Genomic DNA, 16028 nt, shown 5'->3' on the forward strand with positions numbered 1-16028 from the left:
ATAAAGCTATGTGAAGGCCACCTCCGGTGAAGGGGTCTGACTTGTCTAGTGGTGCCCACTGAGCTCATCCAGGGATGTGTTGGCATTAGACCCATTCAGGAGCCTTGCCTGCTACTCCTGTGAAATGGTTACCCCTGTACCTCTTTGCCTCAGCTCTGAGGAGCACACCCTGGCCCAACAGAAGTGAGTCCCTGAACCGTACACTCTGGTGTTTTCCTATTCCAGTCACTCCAGGGATAATAAATAGCAATGGTAGTAAATAATCTTCAGTCTATAGCATCTGCTTTTATGTATAAGCCATTTTCCAATGGCAGTACGCATGTTTTTGTACATGAAATACTCTGTGTATTGTTTAGTTTCTTCTTCGATACCTCTCTAGTGTACCCCCCCGTGGAAACTGGAGTGCTTGGGCACAGGAGGGAGGGAAAGTAGCCTTCTGCAGATGTAGGTATAGGCTGATGCACCTATAGGCTGCAAAACTTCTTGAGCAAACAAGTGGTCTGGAAAAGAAATTCATGCTGAAGGAGTTAATCTTCCTTACTCTGGTGTGCATGCTTCTGCCCCCATGTTTCAGAGAGCTGAGGACAGATTGAATGAAATGTCCAGGTTCTGCCTGATTCAAACCCTTCCTTGGACCTGCTGGTGTTCTGCAGTCTCAAAGCATGGTAGAAAGTGGCATTTAAAAAAATTCAACTTTCTTCTCCTTTAAAACTTAGCTTCCTAATTCAGTATTTTCTTGGTCAGGAGTTTATACAAAAGACTGAGAATTTTGAAGGGAACAGAAATTTTCTTGGGTGAGTATTAGTTTGTGGAGCAGGAAAGAAGTTTAAGGGATTTTTAGTCTCATGAGATGAGGTTCTCATAGTGCTAGCTCCAGGTTGCATATGCAATGCTATGCAATACCATCCTCATATAGCAGCTCAAATATAGATGCAATAGAGTCATACACTCTCCTGTGTTTCACTGAGGTCCTCAGCTGAGGTGGGTGGGGGTGATATGAACATGCTTATAATGCTTTAGGGCTTGACCCTGTTGCATGTGGAGCCGGCTGGGGTGTACCTATGGAACGTGGCTTTTGCATGCAGCTGAAGAATGCTCTGGTCAGAGTGAAACAGGCTTCAATGTATAAAGCAGTCAATATCTCTATATCTATCTATATCAATATACATATGCACATATATAATCTCAAATCCAATTAGTTCCCCTCTCCTAACTTTATCTCACTTGAGCTGTGAAACAAAATGATACTGCTTCACATATACTGAAGCAGAACTTGTTTCAAATTCAGTGAAGAATGTGAGTGAAAATGATTTGGCTTGAACTAGTAAGCCTGTTTTCAAGAGGAATCTTCAGTTTTATCAGCTGTCAAATTTTGAAGCTTCAGTGCTCGAGGTTAAAGCCTCCGAAGCCAAAACCAGAGATTCAATCAGTTAAATAGATTTGCTCTTCAGTAGCAATAAGAGACTGAAAAGACAAGAGGAAGTAAATGTCATGTTTTTAATGCTGGTTTGAACAGTCTCCCATGAGGTCAAAGCACCAAACGCTGGGTCTCTTTCAGCGAAGCCTAATGGCACCAAGTTAGGAACCTGCCCGGCCACACCTTGTTTTCAGTATTCATCGGTGAAGGGATACTCTGGATGGTCACGCCACCTGTGGATAGGTCAGATTGAACAAGTGAGCTTCTTGGGAGAAGCAGGGTATCACATCACTGAGGCAGTTGTCCTGTGCCTAGCAAACCTCTTCCTTGCGATATATAGGTGGCCTTCATGGAAGGCTCTTCTGCTTATTCAGAAGCCGTCTGTCCTGAATAATCTTCCCTGCAGATTTGGAAGCAAACCTGTGCATTTAAGGAGAGGATCAGAGAAGGACCATTTTTCAGGCCTACAGACTGCATACCTTAAGGACAGATGGGAAAAACCAACAAGATTTTGGATGGCAGCTATTCTTGATATTTAACTACGATTAGTAGCAGTGTTGTAGGGAAGGGGGATGGCTTCACTATGTGTGCATTGGGGAAGGGGAAGACTTCTTTGTTCAGATGTTTAGAAAGACCCTCAGAAATAAGGGCTATATTTGAAGGAGAGGTGGAGACACCAGACTCTACTACTTTGGCTTATGCACTTAGAGCTGGCATGAATAGGTCTGGGTCTGGTACGGTGCTTTCTCCAAGCGGCTGCCATGTCTAGACTAGGTCTGGTTGTTCTCTAGCTCAGCCTAGATGTAGATGCTCTGCCAGGTTAACAGCACCAGTGGCAGAGAATTTACAAAGAAGCTTTGGGGTGACCCAGTTCAGGGGAGGAAGGGATGTTCATGGCTGCATACTATCACAGGTAGAGACACTTCAGGCTTTATTTTAAAAACTGCATGCTCAGGGAAGATGCACAATCCAGGATTATTATAAAAGGCAAGAAGAAAATTTGCAGGGTCAACTGCAGGTGGAAAAAATAACACTCTGTTTGCCCATTACTGGCAGACTTGAGAGGTAGTTGTTTTTTTGTTGTGGCTTTTCTTGTTTGTTTGAGATGATGCTAAACCACAAGCCCTAGCTTGACAAACACTTTCCACTAGCAAAATCAAAACTTTCTGAAGAGCATTCTCAGGTGCACCATGGCAGCTGGCTGCCTTGCCTTACAGCAGAGCACAACAAATACTGGCATTTATCCCAGCTGTGAATCGTTCCAGTTTGAGAAGGATACATTTCACAATATTGAAGTTAACTAACTGGAAGGCATCAAACATTTTGAACTGGTTGTGTCAAAACATTTCATTCCAATATTCAGCCAAGCTGAAGTGTTTGTGCATTAACAGATTGAGTTGGTTCAAAAAAAAAAACCCCCCAAAACCCCAAGCCACAACACTTTGGCTTGTTTGGTTTCAGTATAATTTGACAGTGCCTGAGTTGCCAGTGTCATAATCTCTACTTTCCATCTATGGAGCATGCTTGCTAATCAGATCTCATGTGTTCAAAGTTCTGAGTCCTTTGAGTGAAAATGATTCACTCGGAGGAGTCAATGCAGCTTGGAATAAATGGTAAGGAAGAATATCCATAGCAGAGACTGGGAGCACAAGATAAATCAAGCAGACAGATTAAAATAAAACTTGCCCAGCATAATACTTCTAGATTTCTCCAAGGGGTGAAGAAACCCTTTCAGACTGAGATTTCCTGAAGTACTTGTATTTTTACAAAATTTCCATTTTCTGCTCAGATGCTTAACTTACTAACTCATTCCACTGATTGCAGCATCCTGTTTGTATGGGCTTACTCACGCCATCAGAACAACAGATTTGCACATGGTACCCGTAGTAGCTGATAACTGGAAGAGCCAGAGGAAAGCTGAATTTTTCCATTCCTGCTGGCATTTGCATCACAGCATTTGAAGGTTTTGCGTGATGTTGACTAACCAGAAGTCTTTCTGTATGATGGTTTGACTTTTTCAGATACATATTGCTGGATGAAATAAGAAATCTCTTTAGGCTGGTAACTCATCTGTTGCAGTGTCAATTCCGGACACGGCCTACTATGTGTTCTCACACTGAAGATATATGTTTAGCTGCTCTTTACATGGCAACATCACTTTTCTGAGAGTGCATTTTTCACAGTTGTGGTCAGACTGTATTTAAGCATTTTCCCCAAACATGGCACTCCTGTGAAAAATATAGCTGGCAATGTCCATCCTATGCATCCTCTTTTCCTTGTCCTCGGTGGCCTCCTGTGACCAAATTTAGTCTCATAAAGCAAAGCATTTAGTTTATTAGTTTTTGGATTAGTGACTTAGAAAGTTCTTTTCCTGTGGGCAGTTGCATTCTTTAACTTTTCTTCTGGAAAAGGCTCTTGCATTGGCACCAAGGTTACGTTTCATGTATATACTCACTAAAAATTTAAATGGTGTTATAGCTCAACATAGCTATGAAAAACCCAAACAATTTCAAATACCAAAACACACAAGAATCTGCTAGGCCATTTGTGAGACGCCTTCTGGAACTAAGTGCTGCTAATTGATGGAAGGCTATTTTAAGTTTTCAGAAACTAAAGCTTCAGAGTACCTGGCTGAGCTTAAATGTGAAAGATGAACTCCATTATGATGCTTTTAACTTAGTTCATATTTCCTATCATATTTATGTAGCACGGTAAGTGCCTTATTTGTTCTTTTGAAACATTTCCCCAATCTTTTGAGGAACAGTCAACATTTTAGAGTGCTGTTGATGCTGCTATCCTGCTTTTCATTATTTTTAATGTTTGTGCACGCTACAGTTTGGTAAGACACAGATAATCCGAGGTAACAAGAGAAATACATGGAAGTAAATCTAGTGTTTGGCTACGCATTGAGTGCCCTGAAAAGGGGAAAGCATAAAGTTTGGCCATAAACTGTAGGTGCTCTTAGGCTGAAGGAAAAATGAATGGCCTCATTATCTGGAAGAGGAGATGTTGCATCAGTCTGAGCCTTCTTGGGGTAGTGCAGCCTTCAGGTGAAGCAAAACTACACTGGGTGATAAGCTTTACATCACAAGTAGCAGGAGATTAAGACTTGTTAGTTCTCGGAAGGATAATTAGGAAGTGGTCTAGCAGTCAAACAAGCTGCATGGTTTTCCGCTTTCCATATAAGAAGGTACAACTCAACATGACAGCAGGAGAAGGGGATTGCTGAAGAAGACCACGTCAGAGGAAAGGCCAAAATAAAGTTTCTGATCATTTGTGGTCACCAAGATGTAACATCCTTTATGAGGAAGCTGGGTAGGTAAATTTTGATGTTCTGACCAAAGTATTAAGCAAGAAGGAGCAGAGCTCTCCCTAAATTAGCCCTGTAGTTTCACATAGCAGTGTTCTTAATTCTTAGCCTTCCACGTGGCAATTTAGGACAAGTTGCCTCTGGAAATGCTAGGTTTATAATCCATAAACCATTGTACTTGAGCAGCAACATGGCTTGCTGAGCACTGGAAATGAAGGTGAGAAGAAGGGGAAAGACAAAGGAGTGCTCCTATTTGAATTTCAGCTCTGATATCCACACTGTTAGACAGGGGCAATGCTACACCTTGTCAGTGGCTCAGACTGTCATTACAACATATAGCAGAAAGTGTTCAAGGAGGTGGAGCGGAAATGGAATAGTTTGATACAGTCACTTGCTACTAGGTGGGCTTTTGACATTTGAGCTGTAAGCAAGTATTGCACACTTATTTTTTTGCAATGGGTCCAGGAGCATACTCAGGTTGCATTAAAGACCTCCCATGTATAAGCCTTACCTTAAAATAAGGTTGTTCATACCAAAATTAATATTAAAAGGAAGTGATTTTTTCTTCAAATAGTCTGAAAAGACAGGAATGTTCTGTGAGGATCTAGGATTCCTTCTGGACTTACATTAACAGTTCCACATAACGAACATTTTTGTTCAGGGCTTCAATTTCTTTCATCTCTTTCTCAGTGAGGGAGAAGTCAAAGATCTAATGGAAGGAGACGTTAGGAATAAGTTAGCATGTCTTGTCATAATCCACATTCATATATTCCACATTTCAGAAGTACAATCTCCCTTCCTCCTCCGTCTCCCCCACAAATCGGTACTTGCTTGCATTTATAGGAAAGTCTTGAGGACATGAATAAGTGCAGTCACATTTGCTTATACTCTTTTGCAAGAAGAGAAAGGTAGTCTGGCAAGTACTGGGTGACCAGCTTTGAAAGCAATACATTGGCAGGGAAAGTGGGGAGCAGTGCGGGTACCGAGTGCTGCAAAGGACATGGGAATAAATTTTTCATCTTACTTGGGTGTGGTGGTCAAGCCATGCTTTCGGGTGGTGTGGTTATCAGCCTTTCTGGCATACCTGTCTGCATCAACCCTTCCCTAACAAAGCTGCCCCATACCTGAAGACTGGGCAGAACAAGTCAGTCACTCCTGAAAACCTACAGCCAGCAACTTGGGCTGCTGACCTACTGAATTACTTCGTCTTGCTTGTGCTGCTGACCTACTGAATTACTTCGTCTTGCTTGTGCTGCTCACTGCAGCAACTGGTGTGCTGGGATGCACCACCAGCTGGAACTTTAGCTACTCCAGAGGGTTAAAACCCACCAAAATTTCCTCTCTACTTTGCTTTATTGTTGTCATATCATGGTACCGTTCAGTGATGGGTACAAAAAGCATCGAATGTGGCAAAGCTTGACGTCGGTTAAGTCTTATGTCTGCAGAAAGAAATGGGAAAATCACCTTCTATAGGGGCTAAGCCAATGTAAGTGGATTCATCCATGCACCATTGGAGTACAAGTTTACCTGGAAATTCTCTCTGATGCGTTGTGGATTGAAGCTTTTTGGGATGACTACCACCCCTCTCTGGATGCTGAAACGCAAAGCAACCTGTGCAGCTGTCTTGTTGTACTTTTTGCCAATGGCATTCAGCACAGGATCCTTCAGTAAAGGAGGGGAGGACACATTTACCCTGGAAGAAAATTGGAAAAAAAGAAAACCCCAAAAAACTCCTTATCTTTAATGTCAAAACATAGAGGAATCTACCTGTTTGTGGACAGAATACTGCACCTTTTTGACAAGTAGTCAAAAGGTGGGAGAAAAGCTTTGGCATTTAGGTTGATGGGCTGTCAAAGGCAACTTCCTATGTGATGTCCTAACGTTGACTTAGTTTCTACTTCCTCACCTAAGCGTCAACATACCCAGTTACAGACACTTGCGTTCTGTTAGAGGAGACTTAAGGTGACCTCCTATACAGACACCTGGCATTTTTTGATGACAGCACTTAACATGAGTGTTGTGAGTTTACATTCACAACAGTAACACTTAGACACTGAAGTTCAAAACTACTGTGAAAAATGGGGACAAAGGTATTTTGCACAGAGACCCAGCAATGGAGAAGTATTATTCTTTTCCTGGCTATTGTCCTTTTAGAAAGTAACATGGGGACTTACCATGTTTCATCCCTTGAGGTTCCCAATGGGCTGTACCCAACAATAACAATGTCATGTTGTCTGCAAAATTCTAAGAGTTTGGGTTGGGTGAAATAGGGGTGGCATTCGACCTGTAAGAGTAACGTAGAAAGAATGATTAATCAACAGGACTAGATACAGAAGCAGATGGTGCCCCAATATTTGTGGGAGCTACAGACAAGGTGATGCTTTCGGGAATGGATACTTGTAATTTAAGGAATAGGGAAACTCAATCTGTGGTTACTGTTCTAATACATTGCTGGGTGATGGATTTTTTTTTTTTTTTGGTGGACAGCAGATCAACATCTGTGATTATAATTTGGCTGCAGGGAATTTTTGTTGGACCTCAGTGGAAAGGTGGCAATAAGTCGGGGGGATGGAGGTGAGGCAAGCTCACTAGAGAAGTAGGCTGAGAAGACAAAGCATCTCATGTGGGTCACATCTTTGTTTCTCTGCCCCTTGCATTCAGGATGACTAATCTGATGTTGGTTTTAGGGGGAGTGTTGGCATAAGCTGTCCCAGATAGAAAAGTGAGGGGGGGATATGTGAAAGGTGAGACATCTCTATAATGGTTATGACCTTGTTAGAAGCTCTGCCCTCCCACATTGCAAACACTGTTCCCTTACAGGCAGGGATTTTCTGGCTGTGTTCTGTCTCTGGGAAAGGGATGTCTACAAGGTGACAGAGCAACCACTGTTTGCAGGCAGTCTGAAGCTAGCTGGCACATCTGTGCTTGTTGGCTAGCTGCCCCAAGCTGGGCTTAATCTTTTGCCTGGTTTTCCTCAACCCCAGGAAGCAGCAGCAGCAATGCTCAGTGCAGTCTTAGGGGCGCGCCAGAAACAGCAATTGCATTTTGCACCCACTGAGCATGTCAATACCAGTGAAGCGTGCTGGAATTTCTTCCTCTCACAGGCTGCCTTTCCCTGCAGGCCAAAGGCAGAAATGAAAGCTATGGCCAGCTGCCCTGCCCTGCCCCGTGTCAATCCCAGCCCTCCGGGCCACGCAGCGAGAGTGGGAAGTTGCTCCCAGTTGGTCTCTGGCCACTCCTCTGATACTGCTAATGTGGATATTCCTTTGTGCCAGATGAGTCAGAAGATTTCTAAGAAATGCAGTGACCTGCCAAATTCCAGCGCCAAAGGTATTGGGCATTCAGGTGGGTCGCTGCCACTTACCCCCTTCTCTGAGCCCCGCTACTGTAATTCAAGTCAGACATGCCTGTCATCTTCATGGGCTTGTTCAGCTCAAGTCTGGTGCTTAATGGGGTCTCCTCTTTAATTTAGGTTTTTCTCTAACTCCTACTGATGTCTTATAGGAAATGCACAAGAGAGCAAGTACAGGAAATTCAGGAGTTACTTCTAATGTCTTTTAAACTTGGGAAACTTAGAGTGCCTCAGGATTCCTGATACTTAGGGTTGTTTTGACTCAGTGTTAGCTGAGGTAGACATGGCTTCATTGAGGACTAGTTAGCTCTGAATGGTTTATCTTGGGAATTTTTTGGACTTGAAGTAAGGTCCATGGCAGAGATTTAAGACTTGCATTGACTCAGCATTCAACCCTGTTACGGAGCTTTGGCACAGAGGCACCAGTTTTATAGTCCTGGAGCAGGAACTGAGGAGAGTGATTGTTCCAGCACCTTCAAATATTTATCTTTAGCCTAGATAGGATGAATAATATTTTCAAGGTAGAAATGGAAGTGTGGTAGTATGGAGGGCAGCATCTGTGGCAAAGCATACGTCACCTTTCTGCACCCGGTGGCTTAGGCTCTGCGTTCCCTACAGGGCAGTGGCACCATGGCAGGCACTGCCCTCACCTTCCAGGGTTGCCCCAACCTCGTACCTGGTTGCTGACAGGTTTGTACTTAAGTCCTGGCTTGTTCAGGATCATCTCCAGCTGCCTGCGGTTGAAATTGGATACTCCAATAGACTTTGCCAAGCCTGCATCTTTACATGCTTCCATAGCCTGCAAAGAAAGCAAAGACCAGTGGAGTCCCACGTGTTGAGTTGATTCCTTGGAGCATGTGTTTAGAGATAGGTGGAAGATAGACCATTCTTGAGACTGCAGAATAATCTTTGCTGCAGCAGAACTAATAGCTCTATTAGCACGAGGGCTGATGCTGTCCCGCTATTCTAAACTCCGTTCCCACGTGGACTCACCTTCCAGACCAAACCCTAATATTTTATACCTCCTGTGAAAGTAGAATTTGTCTGGAGAGCAGAAAGATTAATCTGAGATACAGATAACTAAGTGCCAGACATCTGCTTTCAACGAGTTTTGCTTACTTTATGCTGCTTTAGCACTGCCTCAAAGCTGGAGAAGGGAGGGTGAACAAAACAGATTGCTTTCCTGATAAGTCAATTTATTCCTTTTGATTGTATGATAGTTTTTCATATGAAGTCTCTGTCCAGTGATATCCTCTAAATATCTGGCAAGGCACATCACAAAACCAGCACAGAATACTTCCAATACAGTATAAAGTAGAAAAAAAAGGGGGGAGAGAGGAATTCTAAATATTCTGCACTTCAGATAAATCCTAATAGCTGAGAAAAACCTTATGAATACTGCATATGAATACATGCCCTGGTCTTCATTAGCTTCATCTGCTGGGTTATTAAGGGGAAAGAGGGTCCTTTCCTATGGTCTTCCCCTTTGCTCCCAGAAACTCTGCACACAAATGATTCGGTGCCTGTTTGAGGCAGAGCAGAACGCACCGTGGAGCTGGATGCCTCTCCTGCTGGTTTTGTTATTCCTTTGTGCCTCACAGGAGCTGAAAGCAGGGAGGTAAGAGGCACCGTGTATTTGATGACCTCTAGCTGGCCTCATATGCTTTGTATCACTCAGTGACAAGTCAGCAAATACAGTCATCTGGAGCCATTTTTGCCTGCTAGCACCATACGGAGAGAGTGAAGTTATCTGGATTGAGTTTAGCCAGTTTTATTTAGATTGATGCTATTATTTGCAGGCACTCGCCACCACCTATTTTTCTCTTGGCTTATTAGCTGAAGAGAGCAACCTGCTGCAATATATCCTTTACAATAAGCACTAGCTTGAAGGGAAAAACATAACAGCGTTCGGACTGCTGTTGCTTTCAACGTTTGAGCAACTAGCCTGTGAAAGAGAGGACTGAACTGCATCAGTCAAAGACAAGAGTAACATAAACAGCTAACATGGAAGTCGCCGTTCCCCCTGAGACCCAGCCTGGGTGGCTCAGTTGCCAGGGGAAAGCCTAAGCCCGCTCCGGGCTCTTTCCCACCCTGAACTTTCACTCAGAATTTCACCCATTCCCCATCTTTATCTGCTGCACCTCGAATAGAGCTAAACTGAGACATGACTATCAGGCTCTGGATGGCGCAAACTGAAGCGAAGCCTGTAGTAGCCCATGTTATCACTCCTGGTGTGAACTGGGCTGAATTAGTGATGCTTTTGCAGCAGACCTGGTGGAGCTGACCAGCTTTGGCCATGAATTGGAGCGTCCAAGGCTTCGAAAGGTGGGAACATGAGGAGACTGCTAATGTCACTTTCTGCCTTACCTGAGATCCTGAAGCCAAGTGGCAGCAGGCTTAAGGAGACAGCTGGCTATAGGACTAGAGCGCATCACAAATTTAGGATGCAATCTTTCAGGCAAATGCTACTTCCCTTCAAGCTTTCTTAGAAGAAAAACCTTGTGTTCTCATCTGATAATAAAATTTAGAAGTGAGTGAACTTGTTCTGATGGCAAGGGTTTTGGTTTTGTTTTTTTTTTTCTTCTTGGGTTTTTTTTTTTGTGTGTGTCTGGTTTTTGGTTTTTTTTTTTTTGTTTTTTAGGGTTTTTTTATGGTGAGCTGTAGGGAAAATTCTGTTTTGTTTTGTTTTTTTTTTCTTGAAGGTGAAAACCTTTCTCTTTTTCTGAGCATTTCTTAGGGCTCCAACTTTCTCTTGCTGTAAAGATCTGATAAAGAGGAGAGATTGGTAAAAACCTACAGATACCTCAACTACCAAATGTAGAGTGCACTTTCTGAAGGAAGGAATGTGGATGTCAGATATTTCAACAATGTTTAATTTTGTTATAAAAATAATTAAGTGATAGCAACAAGCAGCATCCTTAGGGATAGAAGTAAAATTTATCCATGGAGCTAGTAGAATTTGATCCATTTACCCTGTCAGTATGCTTCAGCTCTGTTTATGAAGGCCACAAGTAAAACTGAGAATGAGGGCCTGTGTTTTTAAAGTGTATATGGATGGATGTTGTGTTTGCTTACCTCCCAAGTGGCACATAAGTCTGTCTCATGGTAGATAAATTTTCCATTTTCATCTTTTGGGTAGATTGCATCTCCAGGCTGAAAAGTAAAACCACACTTTTGTGCTTTAAAGAAAAATTTTCACTTCTTAGGGCAAAGATTTTTTCCACAGACTCTGTTTCTACTAGCAAACAAACAAACAAAAAAATTCAAAAGCTTTCTGAAACACCCTAAGTTCAACAGGTCATTCATGCTGGGCTTACCACATCCTCCGCTGCTAGATCATCCTTGGATACACTTCTGAGCGGTCACATGAGCGCACACTCAGGATTTCGTGGATGGCCTTGTTTTTCAGTAAACTTTCAACTTTTACGTTATGGCATCCAAAGGACTGGTTTCCTTCCAAAGGGCTGGGTTAGAGTATCAACCTGTATTCTCTTCCACTTCTTCCCTCCTTTCTTCCCAGCCCTTTCCCTGATCCTGCTGCTGTTCTAGGCACCTGGGAAGAGTACCAGCTCAGTCTAGCTCCCAGAAGTTGGAGGGACCATTTCCAAGAGCTACTCACTACTAGTAGAGGGCTACGTGTGTAGCTATAGTACAGGCTGTGGAGCTCTTAAATGCATTATCCCCCTTTCTGTGGGCAGTAGGAACTCTTTCTTCCTATCTCTGTACCCTATAAACAAGACTTCAGAGATGAGTTATGAGCTGATCTCACGAGCACAGCTTTCTCTTATTTGCTGGTCATTTCACTGCTGTTGCAGGCAATGCATTAACACCTCCCTCCCTTTTGTCTGATCACAATTTCACTTTTTATAAAAAAACCGCTACAGTGTTGTTTGACATTTGATCTGACTGCAAACTGCTACATTTCAAAGGCCTGGGTACAAGATGTTGACATGGTAACTCCTTGGTAACACGCAGCTGTGACTAATATGATCAGTAACTGGCGCCTCCCAATTCAGTCAAGAAGTTCAAATTCAAGTCATTTCATGGGAAAAGTGAGACTAAGGAAAACACAACCTCAGATTTCAGAGGCCAAAGTCTAAGTTACAGTCATAAGCCTGTCTCCTTCAAATGTGCTGGTTTTCCTCAATGAATTCCACTAAGATGACTTGTTGCCTTTGTGGCTGTGACTTGCTGAAAAAAAACCCCCAAAACCCAGTCTTGACTAGAAGGGGGTAGGTGGCTGTTGGGTATAGTTCTCTAATAGAAGGCAAACTGTTTGTCATCATAACTTGAGGTGGAGAAGCCCTATTTACAAAACCACCCCACAGTATTTTGGAACAAACCATTCATCCCCATGATATCCCAGCAGACTCTCCAAGGGCTGCAAGCTCAATGCATAGCAGCTGGACTTTGTGTTCAGGGGATGAGTCTGAATTCAAGATCTTTTTACTCTGTTCCGCTTCTAATTCATTAACTTCTGTTCAACGTTACTTTTTTTATAGTAGCCAATAGGCAGCAACTACATTAGCTAATTTATCATCCCCCCATTTTCCTCTATTTCTATCACCTGTGTTCTAAAAAGTGAACAAAATTAGGATGAGTGGTGCTTGAAGATGAACTTATCTTGACTGACATAAGTGGTGCAAGCTATTGTGGATTTTATCCTCCTGCCTCCAGGGAACTGCACAAGGTGTTGAAGTAGAATTGTCTCTGCTCAATAGTCTCCAGGCAATACTTTCTCTGCCAAGCTACCTTCTTTTTATGCCAGGGAGTTCCTGAATGGAAGGACTGTCTGCAGTTGGATAAAGAGGGATAAAGTGCTGAGAGAAAGGCAGTGTTTTGATGGTGACAGGATGGTGGTTACTAGGTCTTTGAAAAGGTCTGAAAGAAGTTGGTCATATTTCTCAGCTTGGAGTTCCCATGGACTACACCTCACCAGTCATTCCCACAAATGCTGTTCTCTTGGAGATAGCCATGCACCTTAGACTGAACGTAGGGTGTCTTCCTACCATGCTGCCATATGAGTACTGAAGTAAGTGGGACAACACTGTACAGTCACCGCCACTATGCAGGGATCACATCATATCATATCCTGTTCAAAGTCTGGAGGCACTCCAAAAGCTACCAGATGACTCACATATTTAAAGCACAGTAGTTGGTAACCGCTGAGAGGAAAAGCCCTGCTCCCATTGTAATAATTTCCTCACCAACACAGATGCAGGAAGACAGGTCTGTACATCCCATCGCGTTCCCAAAATGGTCTTTGACAAGTGGGCTTTCTCAAGAGAGCAATTTTAACAACTTGTGATGGCCTATTGTATGAACAGAAGGCAATAGGAAGTCAAATTGTGAGGCCATTGGTCTGTTTTGATTTGTTCTCTTAAAATGACAAGATGATACTTGGCTGAGACTTGTTCAATGTAAGGCTTTCCTGCTAGATCACAGAATAATTCAGTTGGGAGGGATCTGGAGATCATTTAGTGCACAGATAGCTGCTTCCTGATGGATGAGTGATCTGAGCAATGCCCCCTAGAAAACCTGCCAGGGGGTATGAGCTCCCCAGGCAGGGGGCACGTGGTGGCGCGGAGGAGACCTCTTCCCGCTGAAGGTAGGGCAGAGGGGCTGAGCACCACCACTGGGCTAAGGGGAGGAAGGACAACAGTCCTGAACAGGCAATCTGCATGAGGGAAGAATAGAGAGTTGTGGGCTAATGTTGGTAGGCCAGTGAGTAATGTCACCCCAGATGTCAGCCGTTCTTGATCCACCCAAAAGTGCTGGCACGGTGGGGCTTTCCTCCTCTGAGCGGTGCTCTCCGAAAACAGATTCCTCTTGCTCTGTCTAAAAGCCCCTGTAACAGTTTGCACCGCTGGGTTCTGCAGGGGCACGTCTCTTACCGGTTTCAGACTGGGACTGTAAATTTTGTCTCAAGTACTTCACTGCTTTCAAGCAAAGACTGCTTTTGCTAGAAGGCTTTTTGCGAGACAGGAAAGCACCAACGTTTGCAGACTAGGGCAGAGTAGGGGTTTGTTAACCTTACACTTGCACGCTCCTCACCAAAGGCAAGCATCGCATGCGGGATGGGTGTATTTGTGAGAAAGGGAGCAAAGGAAGGAAACCGGTCACGACTGCAAAAGGGTGGGGGTTTTCCTTTTTGTCTTTGGCACAGAAAAATGTATATTTTTCAGGCAGAAAGCGACTTCTTTTTTTCTCTCCTCTCACAGGGGACGTGAATGAATCTCTAGGACTGCTACTCCTTTAACAACTCAGATTGTTGATACAGGCCTCAGGGAGTCAGATGTACATTACTTTAAAGCCAGCTGTCTATAACTTTATATTGTGAGACAATGACCTTCGCCATGTGGGAGAATGAACTACTAGAGAATACAAACACAAACAAAGGGAAACAGGAAATTGAAAGTGGTGGGAAATTTTTAAAAATGTACCCAAAAGGATTCCATACATGGGACCATATAAATAGTTTTAAAATCTGAGTCCAGTTACTTCTATACAGGTCTTAGTGGGATATGGCTTCCTTGGGGAAAAAGGAACTGAAGGTCTAAGGTGATTGCTTCATTGGTAAATTGCTTCCTATCTGATGCCTCTGGCAGTTTGGAGTCCATAGCAGAATATAATTTTAATAATCAGAGAACTACCCTTCTTGCAAAAAGAGGCCAGTTTAGAGCTTAAACATCTCACAGAAACAATTAGCCAGCTAACTGCATGACTCTATTCTCTCTAAGAAAAAGGATTTAATTGGTTCAAAACTACTTAAATATGTTTTGAACCTTGTTCTTCTAATTTCAGTATTATTTAATTTGGCTTTATATCATGTACTTGCAGAGAAAAATTGTAAAGCAAGGTACAAATGGCTGTGAAACCAGAAAGTTTGGGGACTTCTGAGAGCTTGTTGCAAGGGAGGCGTGCAAGTCTGATGCGAGCTCCTTGCATTCAAAGGTTTTGGCTACAAGTTGCCCAGAGCCAGCAGTCTGAAGGAATATCAGGCTTTAACTTTTGAGAGTGAAAGATGGACAACCCATGTCTGGGATCAGCTGTGATCTACTGAAGTTGTCTGAGGGGAGCACTGGAATTAAGGAGATTATGATCATAACCACGATTTGCCCAGTGGCTTTAATACTACTGAGGCTATTTGGGGTTTGGGACAGAGTAAGGAAATCAACTTGATGGCTTTTCCCTCTTTCCCTCTCCCTTCCAAACTTTGCCCCTAGCCCTTCACTGCTTGTATAACCACTTTCTTCCAGTGACTCCCTCTTCATGGCTCAGAGAGGATTAAGACACATGTCCTGCTTCAGCTACAGTAATTCTTCAGCACAGGGAGTGTTCAACCCCAGTTAGGAGACCTGTCCTTCTAGTGGAGAGACCCCGTGCAACAGCTGTCAGTAACTGTTTCCACACCACCTATAAGCCTCTCTTTGTGTGGGTAGTGCACAGAAATGTATGCATGCAGTATATATCAAACATTATCTGGCCAAGGTACTATTTTCAACATGGACTGGAAGCTGCAAGGAAGATGCTAGATGGAGACCTTGGCTCAAGCCAATCATGCACTTTTTTCAGGCAATTTTTCTTTTTACCTTGAAAGCCATTGGCAGCTCAATAATGTAGAGGTCAACGTAGTCCAGCTGCAGGATCTTCAGGGTTTTCTCCAGCGTGGGACGCACCAGCTCTGGGGGGTGGCAGGTATTCCACAGCTGGGGAGGCAAGCACAGGCTCTTTTTTGGGTGCCAGGAGGAACAGTAAGCATCCTCCAGCTGACACCCCATCTACACACACCCCCCCCTTGTCCTTCTGACAGAGCCAGTTAAGCACAAGTGCAAAGACATCGTGGTCTACATCACTGCAAGACAAAGGTGAGGGGCATTTCCCTGTCCTCTGCCAGAGGCAGATGTAGAGGTTAAGGCAAGAATCCTGGCCCAGGACTGCCCCGGTAA

General features: G+C 43.5%; 1 protein-coding gene across 1 annotated transcript in view; it reads right to left on the reverse strand.

Annotated features, from left to right (window-relative positions):
* Positions 1 to 1469: 1469 nt before the first annotated feature.
* AKR1D1 (aldo-keto reductase family 1, member D1) overlaps positions 1470 to 16028 on the reverse strand; it is a 40283-nt gene continuing 25724 nt past the window's right edge. Inside the window, exons 5-11 of the mRNA XM_010566354.1 lie at positions 15672 to 15788; positions 11155 to 11232; positions 8756 to 8878; positions 6902 to 7011; positions 6255 to 6420; positions 5354 to 5436; positions 1470 to 1650 (exon numbers count right to left, since the gene is read on the reverse strand). Coding sequence (XP_010564656.1) covers positions 1608 to 1650; positions 5354 to 5436; positions 6255 to 6420; positions 6902 to 7011; positions 8756 to 8878; positions 11155 to 11232; positions 15672 to 15788 — 720 coding nt within the window. The 3' untranslated portion in view covers positions 1470 to 1607. The remainder of the gene's footprint in view (positions 1651 to 5353; positions 5437 to 6254; positions 6421 to 6901; positions 7012 to 8755; positions 8879 to 11154; positions 11233 to 15671; positions 15789 to 16028) is intronic.

This window comes from Haliaeetus leucocephalus, unplaced genomic scaffold (assembly GCF_000737465.1).
Source record: "Haliaeetus leucocephalus isolate CR32 unplaced genomic scaffold, Haliaeetus_leucocephalus-4.0 Scaffold206, whole genome shotgun sequence".
Classification (NCBI taxonomy): Eukaryota; Metazoa; Chordata; class Aves; order Accipitriformes; family Accipitridae; genus Haliaeetus; species Haliaeetus leucocephalus.